This window comes from Psittacula echo (assembly GCF_963264785.1).
Source record: "Psittacula echo genome assembly, chromosome: 3".
Classification (NCBI taxonomy): Eukaryota; Metazoa; Chordata; class Aves; order Psittaciformes; family Psittacidae; genus Psittacula; species Psittacula echo.
Genome location: NC_137736.1, coordinates 46,017,342 through 46,032,221, shown reverse-complemented (window position 1 = coordinate 46,032,221; position 14,880 = coordinate 46,017,342). Strand labels below are relative to the sequence as shown.

Here is a 14,880-nt window from a genome sequence, read left to right as displayed (position 1 = left end):
CCAATTGGTTTTAAAACCTTGTAAGTCAGAAGCTGTTTCCTCAAGCGCTTTGTAGCACTTGACTTTCTGCTCTAAGCCCAGAGACTAAATAGAGTAACTGCAGAGTCTTGTCACTGTCGTAAAGATTGCCACAAAGCTGAATCCTCTCTGACAGAATGGACCACTGATGGTGGGATGTATATAACCCATGCGAGCCTGGGTGTATATCTGCTGCTCTTAGCTATATTTACTACAGATGGAACCAGCAGTATCCATCAAGTGTTCCTGCCAGTGACAGGCTTGGACCTCAGCCCATACTTACATGCCTGGGTCAGCTTGTTCTTCAGAACTCTCTACCTACAAGTTAGAGGCAATCTGCTTGCTCTCATCTGCCAAGGATGGTTTGTTTTTTGGCTTGTCTGCACCCTCCAGAGGCCAAGCACGCAAAGGCATTTTTCTGATGCTCTTCCTCATTGGGAATAAAACTCATTAATTTAACCACGAAGAAAAGTAGGGCTGATTAAGGGATATAGATGCTGGTGACCGCAGAAGACACTCCTAAACTATCACAGCCTAGACACACAAATATGAGCTACCCGCTTTTGTAAGAGGGAAGAATGAGTGCCTACAGAATACACTGAGAGTACTTCAAAACAGAATTTAGTGTTAGGCATGATGCAGTAACAGGGCCCTTCACTGTTAACCAGGTCTCTTTCAGCTTCTGCTTAAGCACATTAGGAAAACATGAAGAAAAAGTAACTCATAAGACAGAAAACATAGTCTCACCTATGTATTCTTTTTAAGTATTTCTGCCCCCCTAAGCATCTAAAGAAAAACCTGGAAACATAATTGGTGTAATTAAAACATTTGGATCCCAAGTGTAGCCCAGGAACAAACCAAGCACCTGAAAGAAGCAAGTCTTTGGCACTTCCAGTGGTACCCTGCTGCTAATATCTACTTCCTAGATGGAATTACTACATGAAGCTACTCACTGTTTTCAGCTTCTCTATTTGGTTGAAGTTGTATTTTATAATCACAAAGTTGATCTTTGGCATTAAATTCGATGAGCAAGGTACAGCACAAGCAACTGGATTTAATCAATAGGAACTCCAGCTCTTGCTTGGTGTGCAAGGCATCCTTCCTGATGACCTCTTCTCCCCCTTCTCCAAAGAGATAGGCATACACGGCATGCGAAATAAAATCTGAAGATTCATGGGTTTGTACCAGAATTAGAAAGCACTGCCAACAGGTACCTCCATGAAGCCAGCAACAGGGCTCAGGTTTACAGAGACTCAGACTACTCCAAGATTATTTCACGTGAGATTTTCCTCTTCCCATGTGTTGTCCAAAAGGCTGCACTTATTTTAAGTGCTCGCTCCTATAAAGTGGTCAAACTGCCTACAGGACAGCATAGTGTCCATATGTGCCCTAGCTCCTCCTTTTCATAGAGAAAAAACTAGGCTTGAGTCCTCTAGTGACTCATGTGACACAGGTATTCAAGTCCCATACTTGTGTTCAGTAACAGCACATAATTACGGCTTAGACTGGAGCTTCCTGAAGAGTAGAAACAGTCGACACTCCAACTCACCTGAAACAGGACTTACCTTATCACCACGGGGCTGCAGGGAGCAGTGGTCCCAGCACTATCACATGCGGTGAGTCCCAGCTGATCATCACAGAAGAACCTGGTCAGTACAGCCGGGCACCACACTGAGCAAACTGCCACCCTTGGTCACCAGCTCACTTTCATTCATGGACATCACTCAGATTACAGAGCAAGCATTGTGGCAGCCTAATCTCTAACAGGTTGTATACTATACACTAATGTAAATGTGTGTGTATATACATATGGTACCATATCTATGTATGGCATGTATCACTGTGGTGGACTGACCCTGGCTGACACCGGGGCCACTGAAGCCACTCTATTACTCCTCTCCTCAGCTGGATAAGGGAGGGAAAACTTAACAAAAGGCTCATGGGTTGAGATAAGGACAGGGAGACCACTCACCAGTTACTGTCAAAACAGCTCAGCTTGGGGAAATCAGTTCAATTTATTGCCAATCAAATCAGAGTGTGATAATGAGAAATAAAAACAGAACATAAAACACCTTCTCCCCACCCCACCCTCCTTTCCAGGCTCACCTTTACTCCCAAATTCTCTACCTCCTCCCCTCCAGAGGCACAGGGGATGACGCTTTCGGTCAGTTCATCACACATCTCTGCTGCTCCTTCCTCCTCAGGGGAGGACTCTTCACACTCTTCTCTGCTCCAGTGTGGGGTTCCTCCCATGGGAAGCAGTCCTCCAATAACTTCTCCAACATGAGTCCTTCCTACAGGCTGCAGTTCTTCATTAACTGCTCCAGCATGGGTCCCTTTCACAGGGGGCAGCCCTTCAGGAACAGACTGCTCCAGCATGGGTCCCTTCTGTGGGGTCACAAGTTCTGCAGCAAACCTGCTCCAGTGTGGGCTCCTCTCTCCACAGGACCACAGGTCCTGCCAGGAGCCTGTTCCAGTGCAGGCTTCCCATGGGATGACAGCCTCCTTTGGCGTCCCCCTGCTCCAGCATGAGATCCTCCATGTGCTGCAGGTGGAGATCTGCTCCACCGTGGACCTCCGTGCGCTGCAGGGGAACAGCTGCCTCACCATGGTCTGCATCACAGGCTTTAACATCTGAAGCACCTCCTCCCCTGCTTCTACAGTGCACTTGGAGTCTGCAGCGCTGTTGCCCTCATAATCTCTCTCACTCTCTCCAGCCACAGTTGCTGTTGTGCAGTAACTTTTTCCTCTTCTTAAATATGTTACCACAGACATGCTACCATCACTGATGGGCTCAGCCTTGGCCAGCAACAGGTCCATCTTGGAGCCGGCTGGCACTGGCTGTATTGGACATTGGGGAAACTTCCGGCAGCTTCTCACAGAAGCCACTCCTGTAGCCCCACCACCACAACCTTGCCATGCAAAGCAATATGATCATATATATGTGTCGTGGTTTAAGCCAGTCGGCAAGTCAGCCACACAGTTTCTACTCCTCCTCCCCCCCCCCCCCCCCCCCCCCCCCCGAGGGATGGGGAGAATAGAAAGAATGTAACTTCCATGGGTTGCGATAAAAACAGCCCAGTAACTAAGGTATAACACAAATCACTGCTGCTACCACCAATAATAATAATGATAAGGGAAATAACAAGGGGAGAGAATACAATGCCGCCCGCCAAAAACGAGTCCAACTGAGCAGCGCATGCCCTTCTGGGTAACTCCCAGTTACGTCCTGGCATGACGTGCTGTGGTATGGAATACCTCTTTGGTTTGGGTCAGGTGTCCTGTCTCTGCTTCCTCTCGGGTTCCCCTCCTCCCTGGCAGAGCATGAGACTCACAAAGTCCTTGGTCAGGGTAAACATTCTGACCAGTAACTGAAAACATCAGCTTTATCAGTATTATTCCCAGGCTGAAAGTCAAAACCACAGCACTGCACCAGCTACTAAGAAGGAGAAAAACTGACTGCTGCTGCTGCAACCAAGACAATATGCATGGCACTAGCACACAGTACCACATATATCCATACTAGCACAAACACTGTAGTCATATGATAAAACCTATCAGTAGTAACAAGTACATGGCACAGAGCTCAACAATCATGGGTTACTGTCTCCTCCTCATACTCTTGCATAAGGAGAGTGTTTTGTTTTGCTTTTAAGTGTATACTCTTTTTTTCAGTTAGTATGTCTGGACTGTATCTGCTAAGGATTAGGGTGGAAAAGCAGTAGGGCTGTGAAACCAAATGCACACCTGCCCCATTGTGAAGAGGCAAAGAAGATATGGAACAATAAACAAAAATCATGTTTCAAAGTTTCAATCAGAGGGAAGACCTCAAAGTGGGAAACACTGGAGAACAAAAAGTTTATACTTTAGCTGCAGGAAATTAATTTTTGAATCCCTACTTCCAATTTCACACCACAGGTGAAAAGGCAGCAGCAGTTCCCAAAATTAAATGAGAATTACTAAAAATTTAACTAAAAATCACTGTTACAGATGGAGCACATTCCATGGCTTCACAGCCAGCAATCTTGCAAGGCTCTACCTGACAGCTGCTGTTCTTCCACTGTTCGTCATGTGGAGATGCTGGGAAGAGAGCTACTTGCACAAGTTGTTTTCCCCTCCACAAAGAAAAGAGAAGCAAGAAGGGACGATATAAAGCTGCTCAGACTGGGCTACAGAAGAAGCTTTAGCAGGGGACAGAGAAACAAGATGAGGAAGTACATTCAGGGAAGGCAACGTGGCCTAGCTTATAAGTAGAAACCAGACAGTGTTCCACCAGAGCATTAATAAGAAATTCATAGTTAAATAGGAAATTTCCTTAAAAACCCTGCAGAGTTTAGGCTGAGCCAGGCACGAGCCAAGAGCAATGAAGGAATCTGAGGGCAAACATAACCAGTTCTGCCAGGAGCAGTTTGATCGTTGTCCCACAGCTGAAGTCTCTGCTATACTGAAGAACTCCAGTACAGTGAAATAAGTTGGACCTCAAGATCAGGTTTGAGAACTTTTAACCATTTTCAGAGCTGTTCCTAGTCTGCTTATTAGGTTGAGGAAAGCAGAAAACCTTATTCTGAAACACTGCGGCATCTATATTGCTTCACAACTGAACCTTAAAGGCACACAAAACCAGTAAGTTCATATACTTTAAGATCAGTGGAGTTAAGAATGCTGTATTGGTAGTATCTTCTCCCAATATTTAGCAAGTTTTTACCACAAATGTTTAAAACCCATGAAACATTTGGCAAAATAACTTAATACTAAGAAAATGTTATCCCTCAAATAAGATACCAGATCCATGTAAGAAAAATAGACATTATCATGAAAGAAAAAAGTAAAAGAGAAGACATTTTCACAAAAGAAAAGCTCTGGAAGTTCAGCTCTAGGATAGAACGTGTCATCAAAAACCATGTAAAGCAATGAGGCCACTCTGTATTTAAAGCCATTTTGGTTTTATCTATTGGGGTAGTCACTTTACATCATACCAAAAAGACTGTTTACGAATACAAGTGTCAAAAATCAGATTTTTATGGCACAAAAGGAAGTTTCCATTAACCTGCTTTCAGAGTTGTTAAATACATAATTGAAGACAAAGAAACTAAGGCTACCACAAAATAATATTTTCATGATGACGTTAGTCTTTATTCAGCGTCTGAACTGACTCCTCCTGTTTGAAGGTGGAGAAGAATCTTCCCATTAGTTTGTTTCAGGGATTTATTCTGGTTGAAAAGTCTCTTTTCCTACGTTTGATACAAATTTAATTTCTCATTTATACTGTTAATTTGAAGTTCACATAAGCTTTACTATTGTACCTTACAATGTATGGAATTCGAGATTAAAATAAAACTCTAGTCTTAACATAACCTCTTCTATAATGTAAAAATATTCTACATGTTTAACATATCAAGAATGTTAAGCATTCGCTTTGGGGAAAAACGTTTATGTATTTTCCAGTACAAACCCAACTGCTGATGTTTTGTATCAACGTATCCCTGTTCAGTCGGGTGCCACCCAGTGTTCATCGTCTGCAACTGCAGCTTGACTTGCAACTACACGTAACAAGACAGTTTTCAACAACTGCAAACTTGAGATGCTGCTTACTTTTTATCTTTACTTCTCCCCTACCCCTCCACTGTGGCGAATTTACATCTTTGAAATAATGAGTGTTTTTAATTATCAAAATCAGTATAAAAATAGCAGCATGCTACTAGACGTGAAAAGCAGACTGATCATGCATTATGTATTTAAATGCACATTTCTGCCTTCCTTTTATATTATCAAAATCTTCTTAAAGATAACATCAAGGCAAGGGGTATAAGGTCAGACACTGCATAGTATGATTTGATACTAATCTGAATTGGGCATTTGCATTTGATCAAAATTCATGATAATTACAGGGTACACAATTTTTATTTCAAAATACTGGAAGTTTAACTGGAATTGTAGTGATGAAAATGGAAGAGGGAAAAATGCAGTCTTTTACAGCCCATGTCACTGCATCTCACTTACATCCAGAGGTAAAAGCTCTAGTTGGTGAAGAAACAAAATATTTGTGGCATTTCATTGAACCTTTGTGATAATCCAGCATTATCCATTTCTAAAGAAATATAAATACTTTAAAGCAAACACTGAAAATAAACCCTTTTGATGTAACAAACTACACTCTTTACTGAGAATTTTCAGTCTTCTTAAGAGAAAGGGACTCCACCCCAAAAAATAATCGAAATATCAATGTAGAACAATCCGTGGAGGAAAAAAGTCGGAATGTAAACCTCTGTTCCAAATTAGATCTGAAAAGCAAAAACACCACACCATGTATTTAATTCACATACATTTTTTTTATCAGATAGCTCTTTCTTTAAAGTTATTTTTACAGTTCAACAGGAGACTTGGTGAAGGCAGTACAGTACTGCTTTTGCCTCAGCTCATATCCTGTTCTCTTCACATGTGAACAATTACTCTCCTCTTACTATCTCACCACAACTGTTACTATAGTTACGCAGTCGAGCAATTCTGCCGACATAACTATGCATCAAGAGTGCACATAAATTAGCTCATGATTCTCAAAACAGCAACCAAACCTGAGTTCAAGGGTAATCTCCTTAAGTAGTGACTGTCAAATTAATTTGGTGGCAGAATGAATGTTTTTTAAACTATTCTTCTGAGATAAACAACACAGTAAAGATTCCACCAAGTCTCTCACCTTAACTCTGATCTTGGAAGCTATACTTCATTCTAGGTAGACTACAATGATCCTCAGAAAGGTTATTCACATTTTATCTCGTGACATCTTTTCCTTTCTGAAAGTATGATACTAATAGTATACTGCATAGCTGACAGAAGCTTAAAAACTCACTTAAATACATTATCCCACAAAAAGATCCATTAGTTTGTAAATTTTATTACTTCAATATTCCTACAGCTACTTATCACTTTGACATCTTACAATACTTCATTATTAAAAGCATGCAGTACTAGGAAGCGTTTCTAGCTTCAATCAGCTCGACCACTGACAGGCCCGAAGTGAAATTTTCGAAAGGCTGAAGACAAATTCATCAAGATTTTGATATTTTAACAGTATCTGATCTAATGCATAATACACTGAGAACCTCAAGAAGTCAATGTTAGCACTTAGAGAGGATTAGTCATATTGCCAACTCAGAGAGGACTAAAAAGATGAAGAATTAAAACATAATAATATACTTAGAACAGTCTATCCAACTAAGTTAACTCACTGGCTCAGTACATTATTACTTAACCTCTCAGCCAGTTGACTCTACACAGTGTCAACTGCAAAATAAAGTGCATCATCTTAGAAAACATTTCACAGCACATTCTAATTCTGCAATTTGCTGTATGATTTGAATTATAACAATATTACTACTACAATGTAGGAGTGTGCGTAGTCTTGGCAACAAGCAGAAACACAACTGATGGTGACAATCAGGATTATGGTTAAATTCTAGTAACTACCTAAGATGCAGCTTTTTATGTAAACAAAAATGGAAACAAAATCTTTGGTTTTTAAGAACATAAATCCCTCAATGACTTCTGTAGTTACTATTAATCAGTGAGGTTGTTAAAAGTACAAAGGAAGCAGAAAGGTAAAACCCCTAAGTGTTCATTCAGTTTGCCAGGACACCTATAACCTGCAACCTTTTCCAGCAGTTGGTGTCCAACATAGCTTGCATCAGCAATTTATGACTGAGCTGGCCACAGCTGCCCTATGTGGCACAGGAGCTGACCCACCAATCATTGTGCCTGCTCCTTGAGACATCTTTCTGACCCTGAGGGGTCCCCCTACTGTGCAGGAAACCCTACTAGTCTGCTAAACCTTCCTTTACCATCTACTTTGCTTTCCATCATAAGCTTGTACGGCTCTTACACTTCAGAGAGCAATACTTCAGTTCCTTTAAGGAACTGGATGTATGAACATACCCAGCTATATGTATGTATGTAGTTAACAACTTGTGTAACTGCAATCCTTTGTGCACACACACACACGCACACATATATCTATCTGTACATACAACATGGTCATTTGAATGGACACTGCTATGTAACTCTAGGTCTTTGGGGTCAAATGACTTCGATTTTCTCTTTGATGTCTTACGGGTAATGAGAAGCCTCTCTCCAGGTATGTTTTAATAGTATGACACTAAGCATACTATTTCCTTAGAGGTCAACTAGAAGGTGATTGTAGTATAGATGAGATAACAGAAAGCTGGCAGGCATATGTCCACACCACTTTCTGAAGCAGTCTCTGAGAAGGTGAGCTATTCTGAACATCCATGTACTATTTTACTTGCTCAAAACCAAGGAAAAACAGCTTATTGCTAAAGGTGACAGTTTCAAGCATATGACACAAAATATATGTTTACTACTTACGTCATCAATATCTTCATCATCATCTCCAATATCATCAAACTGGATTTCATCATCATCTCCAGGACCAAATGTGTCTGTTTCATTGATTTTAGCTAAAACAGGATTTAGAGAAGTTAAAGGAGTGCACTCACACCAACTCAAGACAGATTGAATATTCTTGTCCAATATGAACTTCCCATTTGAACAGAAAAGATTCTTACCATGTTCTGGAAGCTCCCCATATGCTTTCAGACTTCTGGCTTCATCTGCATTGTACTTTAGGATAACATCAGCCTTGTTATCCTAAATAAGAATTTATTAGAATGTATTAGTCATCTATGAAGGAAAAAAACCTCCCTATTAACCTCAGCAGACTACTAACACCTAACTTATTTTCAGAAGAACCACACCTATATTATTTACGTAAGACTATCTTGTTCCTCCTTCCCCTTCAGTTTCTTTAAATGTGAAGTAGAAATTGCTCATTTGTAGAATACTTTAATTTCATTGGGATGATAACTTAATTTTCTCCTATTTTAAGTAATTTAAGAAGTTGTTTAATGCCTTTGAAATTAATCTTTCTTCAGAGAATGCACATAGTGAGGTGTCTGGTGGTCAGTCAGAAAGTTAAAACTTCCTAGTTTCAAGTAGTTCAATGTACACAGCAAATGACAGTATCCTAGATGGCTTACAACTCCAATACATGTTTCACAAATTGAATCTATCTTCAAACAACTGATGACACAACACTAAGGTTCATGAAAAAGCATTTACCTAATAAAAAATTGACAACTGTTTTCCGTTAACCTTTATATTAGGCAAAATTATGCTATTCTGTTTTTTGAAATTTAAGTAGAAACTGATCACTGATAAATTTGCCTCCTAAGGTAAAAGCCTAAACATCAAGGCTCCAACATTCTGATTTCCAGAAATTCTGATTATCACAATAAAATAATCGGTGCTTGGCTCAATCCTCCTTATATCACAGGATCCGAGCATCAAACAGCTACACCTGACAAGAAGTCAATGATGTCAGTGTGATGCCGGTAAGCACCTTCATTCACAAGGACTCAGGGTGCAATTTAGAAAAACAAGTTGAACCAGGATTTCTCATCTACTCATGACAATCTTCCTGTAATATGAGGAAACTAAAAGTAATGATTTAGCATAACTGAATACAAATTAAAAGAAGTTAGATGGGAATTTCCTCATGATATCTGCTGCTATTTAGCATTAAAAGTGCTGGTTTTAAGATATTCTTCATTGGCAAATTACACTGAGTTTTTACCTGGTAGTCTCTTAAGCCAACCAATATAATATCAGATGTATTTATCCAAACCTGAAAGAGAAAAAACGTATGTTATACTGCAGGAACTCAACTTCTGTTGTATAACGCAAGAGTCAAACTGCATATTTAAGTTTACTGAGACACATGAAAAATTTCAGTACAGCCGACATTTCACCTTATAACCAGTAAAATGAAGACACCCAATTTCATATTTTAACGGCAAAACCAAGGTCATAAATACTCACAAATACATTATTTCACATTATATGGAGCTATTACTAAGGTAAATCAACTTTATTTGACGAGCTCCTAGCCAACATGGTCATTAAGTCCTAACTTCTGAGAGAACAGAAATAATCCATGAGGCCACCAGTCTGTGAATTGAGCTCTGCAGGGGCAAAAAATGCAAGAAAAACCAGATGAAAGGGGTGATGGACACACACAGTGAAGAGCAGAGGAAAATGAATGGAGTTGTTTCTAGTAACTGGCTATGCTAATCAGTCAAACCAAAGCCAGAAACCTGCAAAACAGGACATGCTAATTTAAATGCACAAGATAGAACTATCTCACATCAGCTTTTTTTGAGATTAAATATATTTCAGTTGACACTTCCTTTATTTTAGACTTGAGGACTAGATAAGTGATGCTTTCTGCAGCAAGAAAATAATTCTGCAGCACTCAGCATTTATCTATGCACATTCTCTACTACCTTCAACAGTTTACTGCAGTGCATTGCAGCAGCTAGCAGGGCTTACTGTGATACCACTAGTCTCCAAACCAAACAGGTGGAACAATCCAGAATGAACACAGTGAACATCTGATTCATTGGGAACAGACTGAGAGTAACTCCTCTGTACGCTACACACACCAGCAGAGGACAGAAAGCTGTAACATCTGACAAGGGCAAGAGGTGACACCATCCACAGATTGACCACACAGTTAAGAATACAAACATGTACACCTGACCTCCTGGAAGGTACACACTGTTGCGGATCAGCTTTGCAGGAAAGTACTTTGGGAACAGATTAAGTCAACAATGAAATGATGGTATCTGAGATGCCTGTGGGAAGCTGCAAAGAAGCCTTCCCAAACCACCCTTATTGAACTTATGCTCAGATGATGCCCTGGTGAGATGATAATTATTCAGTTCTCCCTGGATCAAACCAAGCCAATCTATCCAACCCTGATTCTTACTGGTTTTGGGAAATAGCATACAAAAATGTTGGCTTCAGACAACCCTCTTACACTTTAATTTTCCTATGCTGGGTGTCAATCTTCACATTAATAGAAGTTCTCCTGGTAAGCTAAGTACTGATCTTCTCCCAGACAAAACATGCTGATTTTCCGAACAGTCATCAGGTTCCCCACCTAAAATTAGGGATCTTTTTAATCAGCCATATACATATAACTTCCAAGAACGTAAAAAAATCGCATTTCATACACAGACAAAAAAAACATCTCCTCTAAAATACACACATCCAAAGGCAGCCCTTCAACTGCCAGCTTCACTCAAAAGTCAAAGCCAATTTCTGTGCCGGCAATACAAACAAGTGTATTATCAAAACAAGAACAAGCTAGTTTACTATCAAAAAATAAGTCTAAGATGTTAAATACAATAGAAATGTTAACTTTTGTAATTACCTATTTTGTAATGTGTAAATTTTTATAATTACATATCATGCATAATGCCACTGTATTCTATTGCACTGCTTCAGAATTACCTTTTTTCTTAGTTTCCCTCTAATATGACATAACCGCTTCACACCATCAAAACATAATGCCTCCAGTCTTCCATTGCCTAACATCTTGATCACCTGTGCATATTCTGAAAGAGATGGTAACATACAGAATCATTGAATTACAGAATCACTTAGGTTGGAAGAGACCTTTAAGTTGATTGAGTCCACCTGTTACCAAGGCCACCTTGAACTAAGTGCCACACAGCAAAATTTCTAAACAAATACAGCAGCTTTATGAAACAACCAATAACTTTTGCTACTGTAACCAAAATTTGCTGTAACATTTTATCAAACATGGACAATTGACAGGAGCTTTCATCAGCCACACAGGCTGCTGAATGTATCACTGTTTTCTTATCACTGTTAACACTTTCAAACACTGCTCATTCTTAGTGGTATCCATGCTCTTGTTCCCTCTGAAATGCTTACTACAGGTAGTTTTGGAACTGTCAAGTCACACGCAGAGTTTGAAACTTCATGACACTTAGCACCTGTGCTAAGTGACAAAATCTTATGTGTCATTGAGGGAAGAGAAGAAAGTGGCACATCCTATATACTGATACTCTGAATGCCTCCTGCAGAGGCTCTGTGGGGAAAAATGCTGCTCTTGAAAGGACACGTTCTGCTGTTCTCAGATACTGTCTGAAAGGCAAGAACCAGGCATCAGCTGAGAGCTATGAAACTTCTCTCCAACACCCACCCTCAGTCTCTCAACTTATATTTAATGTCCTTCCCTCACCAAGTTCCAGAAATCACTACTGAAACACTTCACATACTATTAAAGTCTGCAGTATAACGTATTACCATTTAACTAAAAGTAATAAAACTTGTAAGAATTATAACATTATTATTATAAAGCTTGTAAGAATTACACCATTATCTGACTGTCCATATCTGCCAGGAAAAAAGTAATTTCTCAATTAGCTGGAGCTGTATTGCACTGTTCTAAAATCTTTCCTCAGCACAAGTTAGATAGTCCAACAAGCCACACATGAGACTATTAATAACTGAGAGTAATGTTTCATTAAGTAGACTTTGCTTGGGAGGTGAAAAGGATTTTATGTTTTACAGCTGCATCAAAATCAACTCCTTTTTTAACTGTCACAGAATATCAGAAAGAGCTTAAAAAGTAAGTTCAGAGTCACTTCTTTTACAGTGATTTAAATCAGTACTTTCCCTGTATTTTGAACAAACCAACTCATTAATTGGTCACTACGCAAGCCCTTGAGTATACGTGAGCAACCACAAGTGCATGACACACAAGCCAGAGTAAACCAAAAAGGAGGTAATCTCACTGTCACCACAAGGCAGTGGAGAAGGGAATCCACCCTCCAGCTGAACACTCTTGTGGCTTACTCTACTTGACAACATCCACGTAAGGACCTGACCTAGTGCTCCTGGTTTAAAATTGTTAGATGTCCCAGCCCAAGAGCTAATTCAACCAAACATCACGGGACAGCAGGAGAACAGTCAGATGAACTGTTCTGCCAGGTCAGGGACTTCAGAGAGCTCATCGCAAGATCCAAGAAACGGTTCCAGTTGGTACAAAACAGAAAGTGGGACTGTGCGTCTCACAGACAACTACTGGCAGCACTGAACTACATCACCCAAGCCAGGTGCTTACTGACCCTCACACAGAGCTACTCAAGGGACTTCTAGGGAATTTTTACATACACACTGTATTACACACGGCATCGCAATAAGGTCAAGGAAAGACAGACATCATTCTTAAGCAGTGAAGCTATTTAAAAATTTCCCTTTACCTAAGGTCTTCCTCCTACACTCAAGTATGTCATTTAGAATTCAACTACAACCCCAGTAAGAACGCCTCTTTATAGCACAATAACTTTGTATTTCTCAGACATCTAGATGTCTTGTGTATCAATGTACATCACTTACAGTATCTGATGAAAACAATACTATAGTACTATAGTTAGAGACTCACCTTGCCCATCCTCCTTGAACACCAGTTCTCTTTTTTCCGATTCATTCTCATTCTTACCTCGTCGCCTATTTTTACCTCCTTTGCCTAAATTAAAAGGGGAGACAGGAAAAGAAGCACATGTTACTATCTCTGAATACAGTGAATGAAATAATCACACTTATGGGTTTTTTCCATGCTTGTTCTTTACTTGACTGTTTTAAGTATCCCATCCAGATCTAGATTTATTGCTTGCTTTTAACATTTTTGCTCCAAATTTTTAACTGAATGGTAACATAACAATTAAAAGATGCTCCGGAACGACAGTAGCCTTCAACAGAGATCTGCACAAGATCTCCATTTTCAGTTTTTGTTACTGTTGCAGCCAGATACCTCACAAATAATGGTGGGATGCCCCGTTGCACATAAATTGAGGGGTTGCTGTAATGCTGAAATACTCAGGTGAAGGCTTATGCTCCAAGTGAAGATGCCCTTTTTAAACGCACACACGTGGCAACAGGACTAGATGCTCTTCGTGAAGACACATAACAACAGCTCTTACTCTCCTCGCCACCCCTTCCTCAATTAAAATGGTGCTGTTCCCTTCCTCTCATTTCTTCGTTCCCTTCAGGCAGCGAGCTGGGGAGAAGGGAGAAGCCGCCGTACCCAGCGAGAGCACAGAGCGAAACGCACAGCACACCCGCTCACTTCCTCGGCGGACGTCCCTGACAGCCAGGCCCCGCCAAGGCCTCCACTCCCGGCCGCCCAGGCCCCAGAAGCCTCCGACACGCTGCTGGGCTGCGCCCGACCGGGGCCAGACCGGGACCCACGCCTGAGCGTTGCCGGGAGAACCGGCCGCAGGGACCCGCCGGTACAGCAACGCGCGCTGGCTGGCGGGCGGGCTCCTCCGCCCCCTCCCCGCCCCGCCCGGGGGCACCGGGCCGCGGCGGCTCCCACGTGAAAGGCGACGGTGGTGGCCCCGGGAGCCTCCGCGGGCCTCCCCAGCGCGGCCGCGCTAGGACCCGGCCTCGTAGCTACGGCGAAGGGCCGGGCCGCCAAAGGAGGCCCAGCGGAGGGTAGCGCGCCTCACCTTTATTCTTGGGCATGGCGCCGGGCGCTCAGCCGCGGAGGGCCTACGGGCAGGGGCGGCGGCTGGGGCTTCACGCGGCTCGCGCGAGGCGGAGGAAGGCAGCAGCTCCTCGCACAGCGGGACCAGGACCGGGTCCGGGGCTGGGGCTGACTCGTGCGTTCCGGCTGCTGGGCGCTGATCCGACCCACAGCGCCTCCTGGCGGGCAGGAGGGCTCTCCGCCTCCCGGCGGTGCCCTCTCTGCGCATGCGTCCTCCCGGCAGCCTGCCCGCTCCCGGCGGCGTAGCGACGTCGGGGGGACACGCCCCGATGGGCGGGCGCACCGCGACTGGTCAGAGCGACGCAGCTGGCGGGCACCGGCGGCCAATCAGAGGCTCTAGGGGGCGGTGCTGGGAGGGCCTGCGGGGCGCTCTCGGTCCGGGCCGGTGGCTTTGGTTTGACCCGCGCGTGCGCGAATTCGGACTAGGA

The 14,880-nt window shown here is 42.3% G+C and overlaps 1 protein-coding gene across 1 annotated transcript; it reads right to left on the bottom strand.

Moving 5' to 3' along the window:
* Positions 1 to 4,926: 4,926 nt before the first annotated feature.
* EIF1AX (eukaryotic translation initiation factor 1A X-linked) lies at positions 4,927 to 14,589 on the bottom strand. Its single transcript, XM_080612971.1, has 7 exons — positions 14,415 to 14,589; positions 13,349 to 13,432; positions 11,386 to 11,489; positions 9,665 to 9,715; positions 8,598 to 8,679; positions 8,398 to 8,489; positions 4,927 to 6,299 (listed from the first exon to the last, which is right to left on the bottom strand). The coding sequence occupies exons 1-7, from the start codon at positions 14,428 to 14,430 to the stop codon at positions 6,294 to 6,296; spliced, it is 435 nt and encodes a 144-aa protein (XP_080469097.1). The 5' UTR covers positions 14,431 to 14,589; the 3' UTR covers positions 4,927 to 6,293.
* Between the last annotated feature and the right edge of the window lie 291 nt (positions 14,590 to 14,880).

Coding starts and splice junctions, on each gene's coding strand:
- EIF1AX (XM_080612971.1), bottom strand. Junction 11,490..13,348: donor GTTCAAGGAGGATGGGCAAG/GTGAGTCTCTAA, acceptor CATCTCTTTCAG/AATATGCACAGGTGATCAAG. Junction 8,680..9,664: donor TTGGCTTAAGAGACTACCAG/GTAAAAACTCAG, acceptor ATTCTTATTTAG/GATAACAAGGCTGATGTTAT.